This window comes from Rhinoraja longicauda, chromosome 12, assembly GCF_053455715.1.
Source record: "Rhinoraja longicauda isolate Sanriku21f chromosome 12, sRhiLon1.1, whole genome shotgun sequence".
NCBI classification, from domain to species: domain Eukaryota; kingdom Metazoa; phylum Chordata; class Chondrichthyes; order Rajiformes; family Arhynchobatidae; genus Rhinoraja; species Rhinoraja longicauda.
This window is the reverse complement of record NC_135964.1, coordinates 5,373,989-5,396,688: the sequence shown is the minus strand read 5'-3', so window position 1 is coordinate 5,396,688 and position 22,700 is coordinate 5,373,989. Positions and strand designations below refer to the sequence as shown.

At 42.5% G+C, this 22,700-nt stretch overlaps 1 protein-coding gene across 1 annotated transcript; it reads right to left on the bottom strand.

Moving 5' to 3' along the window:
• Positions 1-620: 620 nt before the first annotated feature.
• On the bottom strand, positions 621-17,535 carry LOC144598481 (beta-1,4-galactosyltransferase 4-like). Its single transcript, XM_078408625.1, has 6 exons — positions 17,289-17,535; positions 16,337-16,569; positions 15,498-15,685; positions 9,306-9,428; positions 1,125-1,229; positions 621-911 (listed from the first exon to the last, which is right to left on the bottom strand). Exons 1-6 carry the CDS (start codon positions 17,533-17,535, stop codon positions 728-730), a joined length of 1,080 nt encoding a protein of 359 aa, XP_078264751.1. The 3' UTR covers positions 621-727.
• Between the last annotated feature and the right edge of the window lie 5,165 nt (positions 17,536-22,700).

The window sequence follows — 22,700 nt, the reverse complement described above, 5'->3', positions numbered from 1 at the left end:
CCATTAGAGATTTTTCTGAAAGTTGCATGTAGATCGATTTTGTATCACTTAAATATGTAATCAGATTTATATGCATGCACAAGTGGAAGTGGTTTTGATTTCTTCACAGCGGAGGTATATGACCACTTACTAGTGTGCAGGCCTTTCCCATGATCTGATGCTTTGGAAAGAGGTGATGTTGGAGAGTTCAAGTTACACGGAAATTTGCCAATTGTTTAGCAAAGAGCTGACAGGCCTTCTCAAAAGGAAAATATTATACTACATCACATCCAAAATATTATACTACATCACATGCAAGTGCCTAACAAATTAAAACAAAAATGTGTATTATTCATACTTGGGCTACAGGCAAGGCATTTGTTGTCTATCTCTAACCAAAGTGGTGCTGGCAAGTCCCCATCTTGAAGCACCAGTCTGTATGTACTCCCATTCTACCATTCGGTAGAAATGTGAAGGTTTCAACCTAGAACTTCACTAAACTCTGATTAAATATGATTGAATGTAGTACTTGAGTAATTTCTTTTTGCTGTGTTTGCCCAACTATATTTTCCAGCAGATTCACTGCTTTGAGTTAAAAAAAAATCATTATATACACCTCAGTTGTGTTGATTCGCTGGCAACTTTCAAAACGTCACTTAGAGGAGTTATTGCAGGTATAGCAACTCAAAGGTCCGATTATTCAGCTCAAAAGGAGAATCAGTACAGTGGCTGAAGAACAGCCAATAATCTAAACGCCACTAATAAGATTAGGGACACTCCGTTTGGCAATTTCCGGCTTGTGATTGGGACCACCAATGTCCACTGTGATGTTAATGTACAAAGGGTTATGATCTTGTGATAACACATTGTAGGAGCAGGAGTTCAATCCATCATTCTTCCAGCTTTTATAGACTTGGCTTAGAAGCCTCCCCCTGTAAAAATTATCAGATGTTCAAGAGCTCAGTCAACAGAATAAATAAATGTAAAATTAACTGTAGGACATAAATTAACTTGGGTCTGGTTGGTGATACTGTGCCATAATGATCAAAGTACAACTTACATTTAGAATGATAAATTCACTTCTAAAAAATATAAATACAAATAAACAAACTAGAATGGAGATGAGTAGCTACATTCTAACCCACCTATGAGGATTGGCTTCATTTCCTTTGTCCCTTGTGTGGAAAGACATCGTGTATCTGGCAACTTGAGGGGAGGGCCTCACTACTTTCATTTTTTGCAGCCGAGTTCTAAGAATGAAATAAATTATGAGCCCAAAGCACACATGAACAACAAATATAATTACATTTGAAAGACATTTCTCTCATTTATTAAATAGGTGCAGGAGTAGGCCATTCGGCCCTTCAAGCCAGCACCACCATTCAATGTGATCATGGCTGATCATCCACAATCAGCTATATTTCCCGCAGTTATAATGTGACACACATTAACCATTTAAAAAAATCAAAGTTGCCAATTTCCTTCACCAGGAACTCTAGATGGCCATTGCAGACAGACCATAAGTGGTCGGCAAAGCTGTGGCCTTGTCTGTGCTTGATTTCATCAATGTATTCATCCAGACAATATTCAGCCATGCTCCTGACATGCACTTTATAAATAACCTTCAAGGTCCTAGTGCATCAGTCACTGAAATGAAGCATGCAGGTACAGCAGGCAGTGAAGAAAGCCAATGGAATGTTGGCCTTCATAACAAGAGGAGTTGAGTGTAGGAGCAAAGAGGTCCTTCTGCAGTTGTACAGGGCCCTAGTGAGACCGCACCTGGAGTACTGTGTGCAGTTTTGGTCTCCAAATTTGAGGAAAGATATTCTTGCTATTGAGGGCGTGCAGCGAAGGTTTACTAGGTTAATTCCCGGAATGGCAGGACTGTCGTATGTTGAAAGACTGGAGCGACTTGGCTTGTATACACTGGAATTTAGAAGGATGAGAGGGGATCTTATCGAAACATATAAGATTATTAAGGGGTTGGACACATTAGAGGCAGGAAACAAGTTCACAATGTTGGGGGAGTCCAGAACCAGGGGCCACAGTTTAAGAATAAGGGCTAGGCCATTTAGAACGGAGATAAGGAAAAACCTTTTCACTCAGAGTTGTAAATCTGTGGAATTCTCTGCCTCAGAAGGCAGTGGAGGAAAATTCTCTGAATGCATTCAAGAGAGAGCTAGATAGGGTTCTTAAGGATAGTGGAGTCAGGGGGTATGGGGAGAAGGCAGGAACGGGGTACTGATTGAGAATGATCAGCCATGATCACATTGAATGGTGGTGCTGGCTCGAATGACCAAATGGCCTACTCCTGCGCCTATTGTCTATTGTCAAACAGGAAGCAAGTAATTTGCCAAAGGATATCCAGCCACTTCCCCCATTTTAGTGGCCCTAACACTTTTGCAATTGTTCCATTCAAGTTTTAAAGCAGAGTAAATTCTCTGGGACTTTGAAGGTGGAATACTCGAAATACTACCAGTCCACTCCATGCCTCCAAAAAAATTGCTTCCACAAGGACACCTTTCTGATTTTGAGTCAATCCTGTGAATGTGTGCTGCAGCAACCCAAGATCTGTACCTTTGCTCTTAATGCAAACACGAAAGGTGCAGAGCATTCAAAATGTGGAATCCCAAAGCCTAGCAAATCTCAGTAAATCCCCTTTACCTTTGATATCCAAAACCCTTGCAATTAATCTCAACATACTTTTCGCATTTTTAAACTGATGGTTATATCTGCAACAACTACTTACTGTGTGGACTATATCCAGGTATATAATCTCTCTTTGCACATAACTATTGGTGCCACAGGACAGAAACAGGCCCTTTAGCCCAACTTGTCCATGATGCTTCTTATCCTTCCAAACCTTTTCTATCCATGTATCTCTCCAAATGGCTTTTAAATGTTATTTCACCTGCCTCAACTACACCATCTGGCAGCTCATTGCATATAACCACAATCCTGTGTGAAAAACGTTCCCCTCCAGTTCCTGTTAAATCCCCCCCTCCCCCCCAACTCCCATAAATCTATGCCCTCTTGCTTGTGATCTCCTTACCCAAGGAAAAAAGACTGCATTCACTATTTATTCCTCTCATGATTTTGTGCACTAACATAAGATCACCATTCAGACTCCTGAGCTTCAAGGGATAAAATCCTAGTCTGCACAACCTCTCTATAGCACAATACTCCCAGTGCAGATTCACCAACATCTTAAACAATTGTAACACAATGTCCATACTCAATTCCCTGACTGATGAAGGCCAGCATGCCAAAGTCATCTTTATCACGCTTTAAAGGAATTATATACCTGGAGTCCAATAAGTCAATTAGCTTCTCAACATTTTTAGCCAATGGTGTTCAACCAGGAACATTGCTGGGGCCTCTATGTATAAAATTTATAGGTGGCCTGATTAGTGACTTTGCAGTTGGACTTGTGGATAGCAAGCAAGGTTATTCAGAGGGTACTAGGTTGTCAGCACGTGGCAAGGGTGCCAAAGGCAGCATATGGCATGCTGGTATTCATCAGTTGAGCCATTCAGTATAAAGGTTAGCAAGTCATATTGCAGCTTTATTCTTTAAAAACTGTTTAGGCAGCGTTTGGTGTACCACATGCAATTCTGTTCATCACACGAAAGGAAAGACGTGAAGGCTTTCGGGAGGGTACAAATGCCAATTACCAGAGGGCATCAGTTTAAGGTGAGAGGTGGAAGCTTAAAAGGGGGTTTACAGGCTAGTAATTTTTTTTTAAAAGACCGATAAGTACCTGGAATGCGCGGACAGTGGAGGTGATGGAAGCAAATAAAAAGAACAATATTTAAGAGGATGGACAGGCATTGAACAGAAGGGGCAGACTATGTGGAAGCAGATGGAGTTAGTTTAATTTTGCATCATGGTCGGCACGAAGATGCCTGTTGCTGTGCTAGACTGTTCAATGTTTGATATTCTAATGCATGTCAAAGTCTGTGCTGACTGGGAGCTTTCTGACAAGTTCTGAGCAGCTGGAGGACCAGTACAGATCCTTGCAACACCCAACTAGTACAAGCTGGCAATCAGTAAAAGTTAATTTTGGTAAAATAAGGAAACTCTGAATGACTAAAGAGGTTGTAGATTTGGTCAAAAATAAACTGGAAGCAAATGCAAGATTTATGATGACATCAGACAGTGCCTTTGAAAAATATAAACCAAGGAGAAAACAAAAAGCCGATGATTAGAAGGGACAAAAGGGGCAACAAAATGACTGGCGAATCATCTTAAGAAAATCCCAAGGCATTTTATAACTAGATTAGAAAGAAAGAGTAACCGGGGGAAGTTAGGACTACAAGGATAAAGGAAGGAATTTGTGCCTGGAGTTGAAGGATGTAGGCGAGATACTACACAAGTACTTTTCATCTGCTTTCACCAAGAAGAATGGAGGACCGTGAAATCTGTGTGGAGAATACTAATATGCAAGGGCAATTTGAGATTAAGGAGGAAGTGGTGTTGGGGTTCTTTAAGAGCATCAAGGTGGATAAATACCCAGCACCTGATGGGCTCCATCCCAGTTTATTGAGAGAGGCAAGAGGAGATTGCAGGAGCGTTGAAGAGGATCTTTGCATTCACTCTAGCCACGGTAATGTCCTAGAGGACTGGAGAGTAGCTAATGTCGTTCTTTTGTAATTTCTCCCTCCCGTTTCTGGATACCTGGACAATCTCCAACAACTCCCTCCCGTTTCTGGACCTCACCATCTCCATCACAGGAGACAGACTCGTGACTGACATCTACTATAAACCCACTGACTCGCACAGCTATCTGGACTACACTTCTTCCCACCCTGTCTCCTGCAAAAAGTCTATCCCCTACTCCCAATTCCTCCGTCTACGCCGCATCTGTGCCCGGGATGAGGTGTTCCACACTAGGGCTTCAGATATGTCCTAATTCTTCAGGAAACGGGGCTTCCCCTCTTCCATTATAGATGAGGCTCTTACTAGGGTCTCTTCTACATCCCGCAGCTCCGCTCTTGCTCCCCCACCCCCCCATTCGTTACAAGGACAGAATCCCCCTCGTTTTCACCTTCCACCCCACCAGCCAGCGTATCCAACAAATCATCCGCCAACATTTCCGTCACCTACAACGGGACCCCACCACTGGCCATATCTTCCCATCCCCTCCCCTTTCTGCGTTCCGCAGAGACCGTTCCCTCCGTAACTCCCTGGTCCACTCGTCCCTTCCTACCCAAACCACCCCATCCCAGGGCACGTTCACCTGCAACCGCACGAGATGCAACACCTGTCCCTTTACCTCCCCCCTCAACTCCATCCAAGGACCAACCAGTCTTTCCAGGCGAGACAGAGGTTCACCTGCACCTCCTCCAACCGCATCTATTGTATCCGCTGTTCTAGATGTCAACTTATTTACATCGGCGAAACCAAACACAGGCTCTGCGATCGCTTCGCTCAACACCTGCGCTCAATCCGCATTAACCAATCTGATCTCCCGGTGGCTGAGCACTTCAACTCCCCCTCCCACTCCCAGTCTGACCTTTCTGTCATGGGCCTCCTCCTGTGCCATAGTGTGGCCCACCGGAAATTGGAGGAACGGCACCTCACATTTCGCTTGGACAGCTTGCAGCCCAGCGGTATGAACATTGACTTCTCCAACTTTAGATAGTTCCTCTGTCCCTCTCTTACCCTCCCCCTTCCCAGATCTCCCACTGTCTTTCTGTCTCCTATATCCTTCCTTTGTTCCGCCCCCTGACATCAGTCTGAAGAAGGGTCTCGACCCGAAACGTCGCCCATTCCTTCGCTCCTGAGATGCTGCCTGACCTGCTGAGATAGTCCAGCATTTTGTGAATAAATACCTCAGTTAGTGAATTAAAGAAATTCCAAGAAATTGTAGGCTGATGAGCTTCATATCAGTGTTAGAGAAGCTGTTGGATGGGATTTCCCCTCATTTTGAAGGGAATGGATTGATTAGGGACAGTCAGCATAGCTTTGTACATGGTAGGTCATGGCATACTAACTTGATCAAGTTTTTTTTGGAGCTAACGAAGATGATTGATGAGGGCTTACATGGTTTTTAGTAAAACCAGAAGATTAAGATGAGCAGGATTAACAGAGACTTGGTCACAAGGATTCAGAACTTGTTTACTGAGAAGACAGGGTTGTGGTGGAAGGACAATATTCAGGCCAGAAATCTGTAACCAGTGGAGTTCACAGGGATCGGTGCAGGAACCGTTGCTATTTGTGTGATATACATGTAAACTGTGATGAATTGTTTGTAAATTTGCAGATGACACCAAGATAGCTGGGATAGCAGACTGTGAGGAAGGTTGTCAAAGGATACAGCAGGATGTAAATCAGCTATAGAAGTGGGCAGATAAATGGCAGGAGTTTCAAGTGTGAGGTGTTGCACTTGCAGAGGTCGAATGCAAGGGGAATAAAATACCATTATTGAAAGACCCTTAACAACATTCATGTACAGAGTGATCTTGGGGTCCAAGTCCATAACTCCCTGAAAGTGGCAACACATGCAGATAGTGACAAAGGACGGCTATGGTAGGTTTGCCTTCATTGTTCGAGGCTTTCAGTATAAAAGGCAGGAAGTCAGGATGCAGTTTTATAGGACTTTGTTTCGGCCGCATTTGGAGTATTGCATGCAGTTCTGGTGGCCACTTTGTAGGAAGGAAGTGGAGGCTTTGAAAATGCTGCAGAGGTGGTTTACCAGAATGATGCCTGGACCGGAGGGTATTAGCCACAAGGAGAGGTTGTACAGACTATGTTTGGAATGCCAAAGGGACACCTGATAGAAGCATGTAAAATTATGAGAGGCATATACAGGGTCGACAGTCAGAACCACGCTCCGCAGGATGGAAATATCAAATACTAATAGGACATAACTTTAAGGTTAGATGGGCTAAGTTTAAAGGAGATGTTACACACAGAGGGCAGCGAGTGGCTGGAACATGCAGGTTAGTGGTAATGACATGAAAGAGATTTTTGGATAGGCTCAATGTTTGGAGGGACATGGATTATATGCAGGAAGATGAGAATTGATCTTGCCTTTATGTTTGGCAGAGACATTGTGGGCTGAAGAGCCTATAGGGTCTTGACCCCAAACGTCACTCATTCTTTCTCTCCAGAGATGCTGCCTGTCCCGCTGAGTTACTCCAGCTTTTTGTGTCTATCTTCAGTTTAAACCAGCATCTGCAGTTTCTTCCTACACTACTGTTTTATGTTCTACTGTTTTCCTTCCTATAATCAATTCTCCATCCAAGCTAAAATGTTCTTCCCAAATACGTGTCTCCAAATGTGGATTGGGGTTACCTAGGGTGCAAGGTTTCCATCTGATATTAGTCCCCTTAATATATTTTGCTAATGCACATTCCCGTTAATGACTAACAACCTCAAAGACAGACTTTATTATTATTAAACTCTTTGTTATCCTCTATTATCTCTACCTATATCAATGTTCTCTATAGGGAGGACATAAGAAACTGTCACTACATGTGTCTGCCAAATCTTCATTAACCATTAGAGTAAAGTCCAAGAACATAATTCTCTGAATATAAGGGTGAGTGCCATCATCGGATGGTGACGGTTATCGGTGCTATAAAGCTGGAAAGAATGCAGAGTAGATTTGCAATTATGTTGCCAGGACTTGAAGGACTGTGTTTTTGTGAAAAGGTGGGTACGCCGGGACTTTATTCTTTGGAAAGTAGGAGCCTGAAGGATGATCATCTGAAACAGGTGTATAATACCGAGGGGCAAATATAAGGGTGAATGCTGAATTTTCCTCTCCTCTCCGAATCAAGAACTAGAGGGCAGAGGTTTATGGTAAGAGGAGGAAAGATTTAAAAGGAACCCGAGGGGGAACTTTTTCCACACAGAGTTGGTCGGTATATTTAACAAAGCTGCCAGAGGAAGGTGGTTGAATCACATACAATAACACTTAAAAAGACATTTGGATAGGTACATGAAATGGAAGAATTTAGTGATATGGGTCAAATATGGGCAAATAGGAATAGCATAGATGGGCATTTTGGTCAGCATGGACAAGCTGGGCCAAAGGGCCTCTTTCCCTGTTGTATGACTATAATAATTTCACCTGCCTCAATTTCAAGGGACCACCAGTTAATTTTATGATTCTTTTTGCACTGTTGTTGCTCTTACCCCTTATAGTTCTTGCTAATTTTCATAATTTACAATATGATAAACAGGTCCACCACCAATTTTCCAGCATCCTTAGTTACAGAGCCTTTCTGGATTATCCCTATTGCTAGAACCAAAGCGGTCACGGCCTCAGAGAGGAAAACAATGGCCCACCTAGGCAGCCAAGACGTTGGCAACATATCTGGCCAGGCTGGGTTCCAGATCCTCGGCAGCAGGGAGCATATTCAACCCACCGATCGGCTCTGGGAGTCGGCTATAGGAACGGATCTGCCAACTCCAGCCAGGACTGAGTGCCACTCCCCTGGCCATCCGGGGGGCAAATCCGATCGCGGAAGTCCCAGAATGTGGAGATCAGTTGCCTCACCTAGCCTACGTGCCACATTTTTTGTGTCGCGGGGTGGGGGGTGTTGGAGATTGGCCTTTGTCCAACAGACTGCCCAAGATGAAAAAACACGTGTGAGCCAAATGATAGACTTGCAAATTGTGGAAAATCACGAATTGTGAAGCCACATGTGCTGATATGTTTGTGTGCTACTGTATGTTTCATTTTTTCCTTAGTACCTAAACAGATGTACAGCACTTTGGTCAACGTGGGTTGTTTTTAAATGTGCTATACAAATAAAATTGACTTGACTTGACATGAAGGAGTGTAGGTGGAGGAGGAGGGTGGTTTGGAGAGAAAGAAGAGGACCAGGGGGAGTGGGGAAATCTTTGTAGAAGTTACGCAAATTGGTTTTAATTTGTTGTTCAGTTCATGAATTTAAATGTATGAAATTAAATGATACAATAACGTGAAGGGTGATGTGTAAGGTTGTTTGGATTTGGTAATTAATAGCATTAGCATACATTTCGTTGAGGAAAAAAAGCTCAATGTTCTAGTTGGCATAGAAAATCTCAACAAATGGGCAATGCTTCAGACAGGAAAGTTCAATTAACGCCACTTAGGATAAGCCATTAAAATAAACCTCTGCCTATTTTTAAATTAAAAATAGACAGCAGTTAACAAACTATCTAGGAATCTGATTTTGACTTTACACATATTCACGCATGTTAGCAAAACAATCAAAATGGACAATGATCCGAAGTAGGCAATTATCCAAATATCTCTTCTGGACAAGGATCCGAAGTAGGGAATTATCCAAATATCTCTTATCTCCACGTTTATAAATACAGCAACCTACCTTATAAAAAGATCATCGTCCTCTCCTCCCCAGCCCCAGTAACGGTTTGAAAACCCATTGACTTTTAAGAACTGCTCCCCGGACAATGCTGTTACTCCACCAAATAATGCTTTGTAGGGTAACCTAGTTATTTGGGAATTTGCATGAATGGGAGTGGGGGAGGGGAAAGAAAGGTGGAAATGAAAAAAAATGTGAATTTTACTTTACGCCCAATGAATAATTAAAATATACGCACTGACTACATAAGAGAAAATATAATTTCTGCTTTAACCCCACCCGACATTGCTTGATACCTTACAATAATTTCTTGCTTCCATGAAGATCAAAGCAAACATGAAAACTTTCCCCAAATTAAATGGCTGAAAAATAAATTAGCAATTGATTCAATTACTATGCAGCCATAAACCACAAAAGTTTCATCACCAAATTAATAACTTAATGATAAAATATTGGAAGTGCAATAATGATAGCATGTAGACAGATCTAATTAAATTTATCACAACCACAAGATGCTTACACAGTATTCAAGGAGCACAACCCAAATAAAAATTATCAGTACCATGGTATTTCTTCAGGGAAATAATACTATTTATCATTGACTAAATGTGTTAGCTTATGGAAACTGGACATATTAATTGCAGTGAATTGAAAAGTAAGTTTAGGACCTCTACTGACAAATAATCAAAAATACACTTAGTTGCACTGTTGGAATAAGAGGCAGCCATTGCTAAATCTTTGGCCGAATAATTCTCTACATGCCTTATACTAACTGGAAAGCCCTAAACCACCTCCGCACAGGAGTGGGATTCTGCGGACTCAACCTGAAGAAGTGGGGCTTCTCGGACTCTGACAAATGCAACTGGGGAGAGGTACAGACAATGGCCCACTTACTGACATGCGCTGCGGACGATCTCCGCAGAGGCACAGATGTGGCACTGGCTGTGGCAAAGCGATGGCAGAACGTCGTCTGACACACAAGCAAGCGAGAGTTAATTGTCAAGAGTACCAATGTCCAGTGATAAACTTTTGTTGTGTGTTAACAAGCAAGTGGAAAGTCAATACATGATTACAATCGAACCCATACACAGTATACCGATATATGATAAGGGAATAAAGTTTAGTGCAAGGTAAAGCAAGTAAAGTCCGATCAAAGATAGACAGAGGGTCTCCGATGAGGTAGACAGCAGTTCAGGACTGCTCTCTGGTAGCAGTAGGATGGTTCAGTTACCTGGTAAAAGCTGGGAGGTAACTGTCTCCAAATCTGGAGGTTTGCATTTTCACACATCTATTTTCACCATTTTGCCCGATGAGAGAGGGAAGAGGGTGGCCAGGGTGTGATCTGGTCTTGATTATGCTGCTGGCAATGCCGAAGCACCGCGAGGTATAAATGGAGTCAATGGAAGGGAGGTTGGTTTGTGTGATGGTCTGGGCTGCATCGACAATTAGCTGCAATTTCTTGCTATGTTGGATGGAGCTGTTCCCAAACCAAACTGTGATGCATCCTGATAAAATGCTTTCTATGATGCATCTGTCGGAGTTGGTGAGTGTTGTTGGGGACATGCCGAACTTCCTAAGCCTTCTTAGGAAGTAGAGGTGTTGGCGTGCTTTCTTGGTCGTTGCTTCATTATGGGTGGTCCAGAAGAAGTCGTTGGTGATATTTACACCTAGGAATTTACTGCTAGCAGGCGAGACTCGAGGATGGTATGTTGCCTCCCTGGTGCCAGGGTCCAAGATGTCTTAGTCCGACTTCACAACATCCTCAAGAGGGAAGGTGAGCAGCCGGAAATGGTTGTGCATGTAGGCACAAAAGACATCGGGAAAAGAGGAAGGAGGTTCTGCAGCGTGAGTTTAGATAGATCGGAAGAAGGCTGAAAAGCAGGACTTCTAGGGTGGTTATTTCTGGATTGCTTCCGGTAACTCGTGCTGGTGAGGGCAGGAACAGGGAGATAGGGGATCTGAATATGTGGCTGAGGGGCTGGTGCAGAGAGCAGGAATTTAGATTTAATGACCATTGGGATCTCTTCTGGGGTAGAGGTGACCTGTACAAAAGGGACAGGTTACACCTTGACTGGAGGGGGAGCAACATTCTGGCAGGTGGGTTTGCTAGTGCTACACGTGTGGGTTTAAACTAAAGAGCCGGGGGGGGGGGGGGGATTGACAAATTGGGAGTGTAAGGATGGAGTTAAAGGGGAAGAGAGTACAGGAAAAGTTACGAAAGACACCTGAATTAATGGGACGGACAGTTCAAGAAGGGATATGAGAGTACGGTCAGGATGAAATAGGAATCAGTGTGAAAAGAGGTGAATACCGAATTAAAAGTGTTACATATGAATGCGAAGTACAAAAAGTAAAATGGATTAGCTTGAGGCTCAGTTAGAGATTGGTATGTATGATGTTGTGCGAATTACAAAAACATGGCTGCAAGAGGATCAGAGCTGTGAACTGAATATTCAGGGGGTAACATCCTATCGAAAAGACAGACAGGTGGGCAGAGGGGGTGGGGTAGCTCTGTTGGTAAGGAATATAATTCAGTCCCTTGCGAGGGGTGACATAGAATCAGAATGTAGAGTCATTGTGGATAGAACTGAGAAATTTTAAGGGTTAAAAGACCCTAATGGGAGTTTTCTACAGGCCCCCAAACAGAGGCCTGGAGATAGGGTGCAAGTTGCATCAGGAGTTAAAATTGGCGTGTAACAAAGGTAATGCTACTGTGGTTATAGGAGATTTCAACATACAGGTAGACAGCGAAAATCAGGTTGGTTCTGGGCCCCAAGAAAGGGAGTTTGTAGAGTGCCTCTGAGATGGATACTTAGAGCAATGGAGCCTACCAGGAAGAAGGCAATTCTGGATTGAGTGTTTTGTAATGAACATGATTTGATAAGGGAACCATTAGGAGGTAGTGATCATAATATGATATGTTTTAATCTGCACTTTGAGAGGGAGAAGGTAAAATCGGAAGTGTCAGTATTACAGTTGAACAAAGGGGACTGTGGAGGCATGAGGGAGGAACTGGCCAAAGTTGACTGAAAAGGGACTCTAGCAGGAATGACGGTGGAACGGCAATGGCAGGTATTTCTGGGAATAATCCAGAAGATGTAGGATCATTTCATTCCAAAGAGGAAGGAAGATTCTAAGGGGAGTAAAAGGCGACCGTCACTGACAAGGATAGTATAAAAATAAAAGAGAAGACGTACAACATAGCAATGATGAGCGGGAAGCCAAAGGATTGGGAAACTATTAAAGATCAATAGAAGGTAACTAAAAAGGTAATACGGGGAGAACAGATGAAGTACGAAGGTAAGCTGGCCAAGAATATAAAGGAGGATTGTAAAAGCTTCTTTAGGTATGTGGAAAGGAAAAAAATAGTTAAGACAAATATGGGTGTCTTGAAGACAGAAACAGGTGAATTTATTATGGGGGAACAAGGAAATGGCAGACGAGTTGAACAGGTACTTTGGTTCTGTCTTCACTAAGGAAGGCACAAACAATCTCCCAGATGTACTGGGGGACAAAGGACCTAGGGTGATGGAAGAACTAAGGAAATTCACATTAGGCAGGAAATGGTATTGGGTAGACTGATGGGACTGAAGGCTGATAAATCCCCAGGGCCTGATGGTCTGCATCCCAGGGTACTCAAGGAGGTGGCTCTAGAAATCGTGGACGCATTGGTGATCATTTTCCAATGTTCAATAGAGTCAGGATCAGTTCCTGTGGATTGGAGGGTAGCTAATGTTATCCCACTTTTTAAGAAAGGAGGGAGAGAGAAAGCAGGGAATTATAGACCAGTTAGCCTGTCATTGGTGGTAGGGAAGATGCTGGAGTCGATTATTAAAGATGTAATAGTGGTGCATTTGGATCGCAGTAACAAGTCAGCATGGATTTACGAAGGGGAAATCATGCTTGATTAATCTTCTGGAATTTTTTGAGGAAGTGACAAGTAAAATGGACAAGGGAGAGCCTTGTAAACTGCTGTCAAGATAGCGGAGGTGAATTCCCTTGGCAGGTAGTAGGGACGATACTTCACAGTTAGATATTCCAGGTCCGGGGAGCAAGAACTCGCCAGGACTACCACGTCTGAGCACCACAAGGTATTATTTAGAAAGCAGACACCACCACCTCTAATCTTGCCCAAAGACGCTGTACGGTCCATCCAATGAAGGGGGAAGTCCTCGGGCTGAAGGGCAGAGTCAGGTATGTCAGGTGTGAGCCATATTTCTGTGAAACAGAGTACACAGCAGTCTCTCATTTCTTTGAGGCAAGTCAATCTAGCTTTAAATTCATCTGGTTTATTTTCCATGGATTGCCTCAATCCCGAGGGACTGCTAAACAATTTAAATTTCAAAAGCTACGGGGTGTGATACCGACACTACAATTCACTTAAAAATGGTGGGAACCTCACATGACAGTATATCTAAAAGTGAAGTTAAAAGTTGTAAGCAGCAATTAAGGCAATGGATAGTTAATGAACCCAACTGGACAGACTCCTTCTGTCTTAAGAAAATTTAGTAAAGGTTCCTGCAGGGACTTTGCCCTCATTGCAGGTGCCGTTACTGCTATTTTCTTGGATTGGGAGAAAACAGAAGTGGAGCAGCAGCAGACAAATGATTAGCATCCTTCAGAAGTAATAGATACATACCCAGCTTGCAGAATGTACAACTCAAAGTCATAATTGTTTCCTCTTAAATCCAGTGCCTTAGCATGCAATGATATTCTAAGACTGGTACTACCCAATGTCCACTACATGAGTGTAACATATTACCAACCATCAGTCACCACAAATTTATCAGTCTCCTTTTTGTCTGCTATATAGATATAGAAACATAGAAACATAGAAAATAGGTGCAGGAGTAGGCCATTCGGCCCTTCGAGCCTGCACCGCCATTCAATATGATCATGGCTGATCATTCAGCTCAGTAGCCTGCACCTGCCTTCTCTCCATACCCCCTGATCCCTTTAGCAAAAAGGGCCACATCTAACTCCCTCTTAAATATAGCCAATGAACTGGCCTCAACTACCTTCTGTGGCAGAGAATTCCACAGACTCACCACTCTCTGTGTGAAGAAATGTTTTCTCATCTCGGTCCTAAAAGACTTCCCCCTTATCCTTAAGCTGTGACCCCTGGTTCTGGACTCCCCCAACATCGGGAACAATCTTCCCGCATCTAGCCTCTCCAACCCCTTAAGAATTTTATATGTTTCTATAAGATCCCCCCTCAGTCTTCTAAATTCCAGCGAGTACAAGCCCAGTCTATCTAGTCTTTCCTCATATGTAAGTCCCGCCATCCCAGGGATCAATCTGGTGAACCTTCTCTGTACTCCCTCTAAGGCAAGAACGTCTTTCCTCAGGTTAGGAGACCAAAACTGCACACAATACTCCAGGTGCGGTCTCACCAAGGCCCTGTACAACTGCAGCAGAACCTCCCTGCTCCTAAACTCAAATCCTCTTGCTATGAATGCCAACATACCATTCGCTTTCTTCACTGCCTGCTGCACCTGCATGCTTGCTTTCAATGACTGGTGCACCATGACACCCAGGTCACGTTGCATGAATAGCAGATCTGCAAATTGTCCATTTTTCATTGGTTTATATACACTGTTACTTTGAGTTCTCTAATAATTCACTTTATGGACAACATTTAGTTGAAGTCACCTGCCTATTTCCAACTAAGGCAGCACAATGATGAAGTTAGGACTGCTGCTGTCTCATAGTGCCAGTGACCTTGCATGCAGTTCGTGTGGAGTTTGCAAGTTCTCCATATGACTACATGGGGTTTTCTCCAGGTGCTTGGTTTCATCCTATCTTCTAAAGATTTGTGGGTTGATAGTTTAATTAGCCACTGTAAATTGTCCCTAGTATTTAGGTGAGCTGCAGAATTTAGGGACGTTGGTGAGAATATTGAACAAAATGGGTTTAAGAGTACTGTTGACTGATACTCAGTGGACCAAAGGGCCTGCTTCCACGTAATCTCCCTCTCTCTGACTAACTTCACAATGGGGTTCAATTTTTTTTTAAATCACTGATATAATGCTCATGCCATTTTGCAAAAATTGGACCTTGGCCTTTTACTGCATTTCATCAAATCAGCACGCTGAATCAAATTGAGATCTTTCATTAGTTGCATATACAATTTTCCATTTAGACACATTCAAATAACATCTGGTGTAAAAGTGAGATTCTGTCATTTCCACCTACCTATATCCCGTAGAATTCCGACCCACAATAAAGTGCTTTGGCTCACGGTCACAGAGGTACACGTTGTAGTCATTCTCCGGTACAAGATCAACATCATGAAAAATGAAACAATCCCATTCGCGTTCCTTCATTGCTTCCAGGAAACCCACGTTCAATAGCTTTGCTCGATTAAACACACCATTACCAGCCTAATGGAGCAAAAGGCAATCAGCATGCCTCATTTATACTAGGCTCCCTGCAAAAACATATACATAATATACAGCTTCCCATATTCCTACCAAGTGAGCTAGCAACAAGCATCTTACTAGCTATAAAAACCAAGCCAATGTCAATTTTTTTTTAAAATTTAGAGATTCGTATGATGATTATTTAAAATCTGTTGAGATTTTACCAGTACAAACATAATGCAAAATTGTAGGTGTATTTTCACATCAATAGTGTAATGAACCCATAAATGTGAACGTAACCGTGGGAAAATAAGGAAACACGTGGAATGAAGCGGGATGGGAGGAAGCAAAGGAAGATTAAGAGTTAAGAAAAGAATTGATAAGCACAACAGTAGGCACAGAAATCAAAGGACAAAAACGTTTCATCCCATTTCCAAACAAAAGTCAACACCTCCAGGACAAAAGGAAAGCCTTTCCTCATTTAAGAAACTCAATTTATAGATATTCATTTAGCAAGAAAAACCTTTCAGGCCTTAAATTTATCACCAAACTTAATAAAACTAAATGTCCATCAAGACTGAATTACAATTATATAATGCTATGGTTAAATTGATGTGTAAATTTGAGAGGGTCAAACTACAGCCTTCTCAGGACTCTTTAATTATTAAGTACCTGATTAATGATGAAAATCCCATAATCTACAAGTTGCCGTTGCAGAAATGGGTGCAAATGCTCCAGTAAATACAGGAGATGTTTTTCCCGATTCCGAAACGGAATCAGTATGGCCACACGTTGAAGCGAATGGCACTCTTGAGGGGCAAACATCCCATTCCGTACTTTAGGGTTGTTCTTCTGAGCTTGTTCTAAGGTGAGTTGTCCGTCAAATATTAACTTGGTTAAACCACCTAAAAGAATTAAATTTAAAAAAATGTTTATCCAATTATTTATTAAGAACAAATGTTTAGGGAGTGGATGCAAATGTACGATAACATAGAACTAGTGTAAACGAGTGATTGATGATCACCATGCACTTGGTGTATGCTCTTTCAATTCAATTCACAGGCTTACAATTCACTCCAAAAGGCACAAAGGTGAACTTTATTGAAAATAAGCAGAGAAATCCAAATCCATTCAATATTTATCCCTCAAACATTCACTGGAATTGATTTTTTTCCGTAAACAGCAATAGTCGACATGATGTTCTGGTTATTTCAAACTGTCGAAAAAATATTCTACATATTCAAATTGGCTGCAGAGTTTCCCCAAACTATAACAGCAGAACTCAGAGGAATTGCAATGGTTGAAAAGGATTTTCAAAACAGCACCTTGCACTCCCCATCCCCCAGTTTTAATGAACAATGCAGATTATTTTTCCTTCTTTTTTAATAATGCCAGTATGGTCAAGTCTGCCCAATTATAAGTCATTGCTGGTTAAACAAATACAATACTTCATGAATTAATACTATGATTCTTTACATGACCATTCTATTTCAGCCTGCACCAATATGAAATATCTCACTATATCCTCACCAACTAAATTACATAAACTTGTCTGTTTCCAAACCAAATTATTCTGCAAGTTCTTCCTCCCTTCTCGTAGATTTAAAAAAATCCCTATACTTACGCAAGTGTGGTGTTAAAAGTGGGCAAAATGGCAGATAATTTGGAGACGGAGTTATTGTTGGAGTTACCCCTGATGTCATCCTTTCATCATCCAGTCTTGTCATCTTCCAAAAATTTTGCATCACAGATTGATGGTTGACTTCCACATAACTCAGTATCATCCAAATTACAATAGAATCAAAACTAATAATAATTAGCAAAAGCTTGAATCCTGAAAGAAAACCGCTAGTTGTCGAAATGCATGCCATTGTAATAAAATTGTAGATCAGTGGAGGTAATGGATCACAGATGAGCGATGTATCAACTAGTGATCAAGGAATATTGTGAAATCTCTATTGCAAGTCTCTCCGTCTAATTATCACACTGTCCAGCGTATAGATTGTACTGCTAGTCATTGAATCTAGAAGACAAAAATCAAAATGGAATGAATTGAGATAACACACATCATTCACAGAAAAGATTTCAAACAATATTTCTGCTGCAAAATGGATGGCAATTTATAGAACCAAGGATTCTATCTCAAAAAGAATAACTTATGTAGTTTAACCAAGACTGGAACTTTACTCTGAAAACTCAATCAATTCTATTTATTAATTATTAGTACTATTTATAACAAAATTTCATTTAATTACAAGCAAAAAACAGGGAAGTGATAAGGATGACATATTACAAACTTGTTCACTTTAAACATTACCAAAATTCAAAACCTAGGATACTTGTTTACATAGTCCTCGTCACACTATCTGCAGGATTCAATTATGTGCATACTGGCTTTTGAAAATGCCTCCAAAAATGCAAATATTTCTAAACAAGTTACTGCACATGGAACAATCTTCAAAATGTACAAAGTGCTATCCAGATTGCAAATTATTTATTTGATTCTAATACAGATTTAAATTTTTTTAATTTTAGAATAAGGATGAGATTGATGGCATCATCATAACAAATTAGCTGTATGGGTAAAAAGTCAAACCCCGATGCAATATTGTTGTAACTCATTCATGGCAAAACAATAAAGCACTGGCCTCTCTCCTACAGTCCCATTTTTAGGGTGTGAATAGACAAGAGCAGAGGCACTATGCAGTGGCTGCAAAAGTAGCTATATTAAGTTGCTAGTTTCCCCAAAATTAATGGCGTATCATATCATATCATATATATACAGCCGGAAACAGGCCTTTTCGGCCCACCAAGTCCGTGCCACCCAGCGATCCCCGTACATTAACACTATCCTACACCCACTAGGGACAATTTTTACATTTACCCAGCCAATTAACCTACATACCTGTACGTCTTTGGAGTGTGGGAGGAAACCGAAGATCTCGGAGAAAATCCACGCAGGTCACGGGGAGAACGTACAAACTCCTTACAGTGCAGCACCCGTAGTCAGGATCGAACCTGAGTCTCCGGCGCTGCATTCGCTGTAAAGCAGCAACTCTACCGCTGCGCTACCGTGCCGTCCAAACAAATACAATTCAAGTATGGTAATACAGAAGTCCAAAAATGCTGCTGGTTACCTATTCAATCATAAGAGCATTAATCCAGCTCTCAGACAGTTGTTTGTGGAAACAACAATGGCAGCAGTTTTTTTCCTTCCTCCACCTTGGTGCAAACTCAAGTGGAGTTTACTCCCACAACGCATCAAGCGATGACTACATTGCAGTTTGATATCCGCCCAAAAGGGAGAAATGTAGACGTTGGTTTCCACTGGCATCCTCTGTGCCAGCCTTGCACATGCAGTCAGCCAGTTCTGGGCTTATACATTATGTTTACTTCGAAGGCATCAAATATTGAAGGAAGCAAAAATTAGAGATGCTCAATGGCATTTGAAGGCAAATAGACCTTTCCTTTCATTAAAAAAAGTATTCCATGTTATTCTGTTGAATCCCAGAGTTTGCTTGAAAATGGCAAAGACCATTTTGGCTCTTCAAAAGGTTTTTTTTTAAATTCTCAGTGAACTGTATGAATTACAAAAATTGAAACAGAACCACAGAAATATCGAATAGCAGATCTGCAAAGTCCAAACCATTAAATTACTTTATTTCAGAACAAAACAAATATAAACACTGAAAATTATCTAAATTCACTTTGAGTATAAAATGTCGTACCCTGTTGCCACAAACTTTACTAATCATTAATATACTTGGATAATCTCCAATGCTGATCCAACATTTTCACAAATCACGTTAAAAAAAATATTCTCTATCCTTTTCAATTGCCACACATTCTGTATAATCTGTTCAAATCTGCCACAACTGTTTAAATTCTTTTAAACTTAACTTCTGTTTGCAACAGCACAAGGTTGCATACTTCAAGACCATCACTGATATCCTGAGCATCTACTCTCTCTTCGCCTCGTCTTTTGTTTTAATGTAGCACAATAATTCCTTTCTTACCATTACTAATTCACCTTGGTCCAGTTTGCAAAGTCATTTTCAACGGGATTTCTAGTCAACCCATTCCGCATAACATTCGTAAATGGAGTTCCCCTCAGCATGCCCAAGGCTGGGTGGTTTGGCTGAGGGGCTGAAACATAATTCCAGATGCTATAAAGCATCCAATTCAATACTTATTACTGGCCTTTTATTCAAGCAAACCCATACACATGGGGAATCTTGGCATCAACCCTGAACACAATTCATCTATTCTCAGCATCAGTACTGACACTTTATACTCAATGTGAATTTAGATAATTTTCAGTATTTATATTTGTTTTTCATCAATACCAATACCACGTGTTTCAGTTCATGTAATTAACAACCCACCACTATCTCTAGTCAACATTACTCTTATTTAATACTTTTAACTATGCAATTATTACAAGGCCACCATCTCTTATTGGGAGGAGTTGGCTGCGCCTAACGGCTGCGGCTCTCTGGCAGTCTGTTGTCTTTTTTTCTTTTTTTTTGTTTGTGTCGGTGTTGGGATGGTTTTTGTTTCTGTTTTTGGCTGTGTATGTGTGGTGGGGGTGTGTGGTGGGGGTGTGGGGTGGGGTGGGGGGGTGGGGCGGGGGGAAACCTTTATTTTATTAGGTCTCTTCCCCGGGGCGCGGCTCGGCTGCGGGCCTTAACATTGCCGGCGCAGCTCGGCTGCGGGACGTTTCAGTGCCCGGTGCGGCTCGGCTGCGGGCCTTAACATTGCCGGCGCAGCTCGGCTGCGGGACGTTTCAGTGCCCGGTGCGGCTCGGCTGCGGGCCTTAACATTGCCGGCGCAGCTCGGCTGCGGGACGTTTCAGTGCCCGGTGCGGCTCGGCTGCGGGCCTTAACATTGCCGGCGCAGCTCGGCCGCGGGACGTTTCAGTGCCCGGTGCGGCTCGGCCGCTGGACTTAACATCGCCCGGTGCGGCCGCGGGACGTTTCAGTGCCCGGTGCGGCTCGGCCGCGGGACGTTTCAGTGCCCGGTGCGGCTCGGCCGCTGGACTTAACATCGCCCGGTGCGGCCGCGGGACGTTTCAGTGCCCGGTGTGGCCGCGGGACGTTTCAGTGCCCGGTGCGGCTCGGCCGCGGGACGTTTCAATGCCCGGTGCGGCTTGGCCGCTGGACTTAACATCGCCCGGTGTGGCCGCGGGACGTTTCAGTGCCCGGCGCGGCTTGGCCGCTGGACTTAACATCGTCAGCGCTGTTCGGCCACGGGACGTTTCAGTGCCCGGTGCGGCTCGGCCGTTGGACTTAACATCGCCCGGTGTGGCCGCGGGACGTTTCGGTGCCCGGGGCGGCTCGGCCGGGGGGCCTTCCATCCCCTTGCGGGGGCTGTGCGTGTCGTTTGCCTCGGATGGGGTCGAGCTGCCTGTCCGTGGGTGCGGGGGGAAGAGAGGGGAAGTTTTGTTGCCTCCATCACAGTGAGGGGGTGTTTGGAGTCACTGTGATGGATGTTTGTGTTGGGGTCGGGTGTCCTGTGTTCTTTTCTTTTTGCTGTATTTTGTGTGACTGCTGAAATTTCGCTCGGTGTTGTGCCGAGTGACAATAAAGTGTTGTTATGTTATGTTATGTTATGTTATTTCCCTCGCCACCCTGAGTTCCCACATTTTTCCAGATTCCAACTCATTTAGAACTATTCTTGCCTTTTTTCAATCACATGTTTACTGACGTGTAGGAATGAGAACTGCAGATGCTGGTTTAAATCAAAGGTAGACACAAAATGCTTAAGTAACTCAGCAGGTTAGGCAGCATCTCTGGAGAGAAGGCATGGGTGATGTTTCGGGTCAAGACCCTTCTTCAGACTGAAGGGTCTCGACCCGAAACGTCACCCATTCCTTCTCCCCAGAGATGCTGCCTGACCCGCTGAGTTACTCAAGCATGTTGTGTCTATATGCTTATTGACTGTTTCTGCCCCCACTGGATCGATTATGAAATTCACACACTTAACTGCAGTTTGATAGGTTATCTCGCTTCCACTGTGGCAATCCCCTCCAACTCCAACCTCCACTCAGAATCTGGTCAACACTCTGTTCTGCTACAATACTCATCCCACACATCATCTCGTGAACAGGCAAAGCATGAAAATGGGTCCCTGAGTGAGTCTGTGCCAATAATCAACCCTTTAAAAACAAATCCAATCTTATTCTCCCCCAACTCCCCCTACATATTGGCAGCAATTTATAAATAACCCACCAACCCACGACTGTGGAATGCAGAAGGAAACCAAGAGTCAGAGAGAATGTGCATCATTCAGAGAGGATTGAACAGATTGAACAGATTCCTGAAGCTGTGAGGAACACCACTAGTTGCACATCGTTGCACTCTTACCATATAATTTCCCATCTCAAAAACATTTAACATTTTTGCTTGTATATTAATCTCCTCTCATTTTGAAACAAATTACTTTGCAAAACAAGCAGAGCTTTGGAGACAAAAATGTAAACAACCTTACTGTTGCAACATACAATTAAGCAGTATTATTGAAGTCAGTAAGTTGAGATGATAAATATTAGACTGAAGAATCAATGAACTGTTACTTTTTAATGCTATTATAAAATCAACTCAAAGGACTCCAACCAGTTAAGCTGTGTCTTATTTGGCAAGAAATAGCTTAGAGGTAACTACAAAGATTGTATCAATAAGCTGCTCTCAATGGATTTTGGAACAGATGTGATCTTACTCATGGCATGCAGCAAGATTTCCACCCATTCTTCAGGGAATCAAAAAATAGAACTAGAAATTCAAAGCCACTTTGTCCAGATGGGGCTATCAATATCACTAGATTGTGCTGTGCATACCCAAAGTACATCACTGTAAACTAGACATGGGTGGTTAAGTGTACAGTTAAATATTTACCAGACTCATGCATACCTCTTCAGAAACAGCATCACAGAAAAGCAAATTTGTTTCCATGGTCAAAGTATGCTCTGACTCCACACTTTATTTATAAATGCAATGTTAATCTACAGAGACTAGGTGAGCAGTAATAAATAATATTA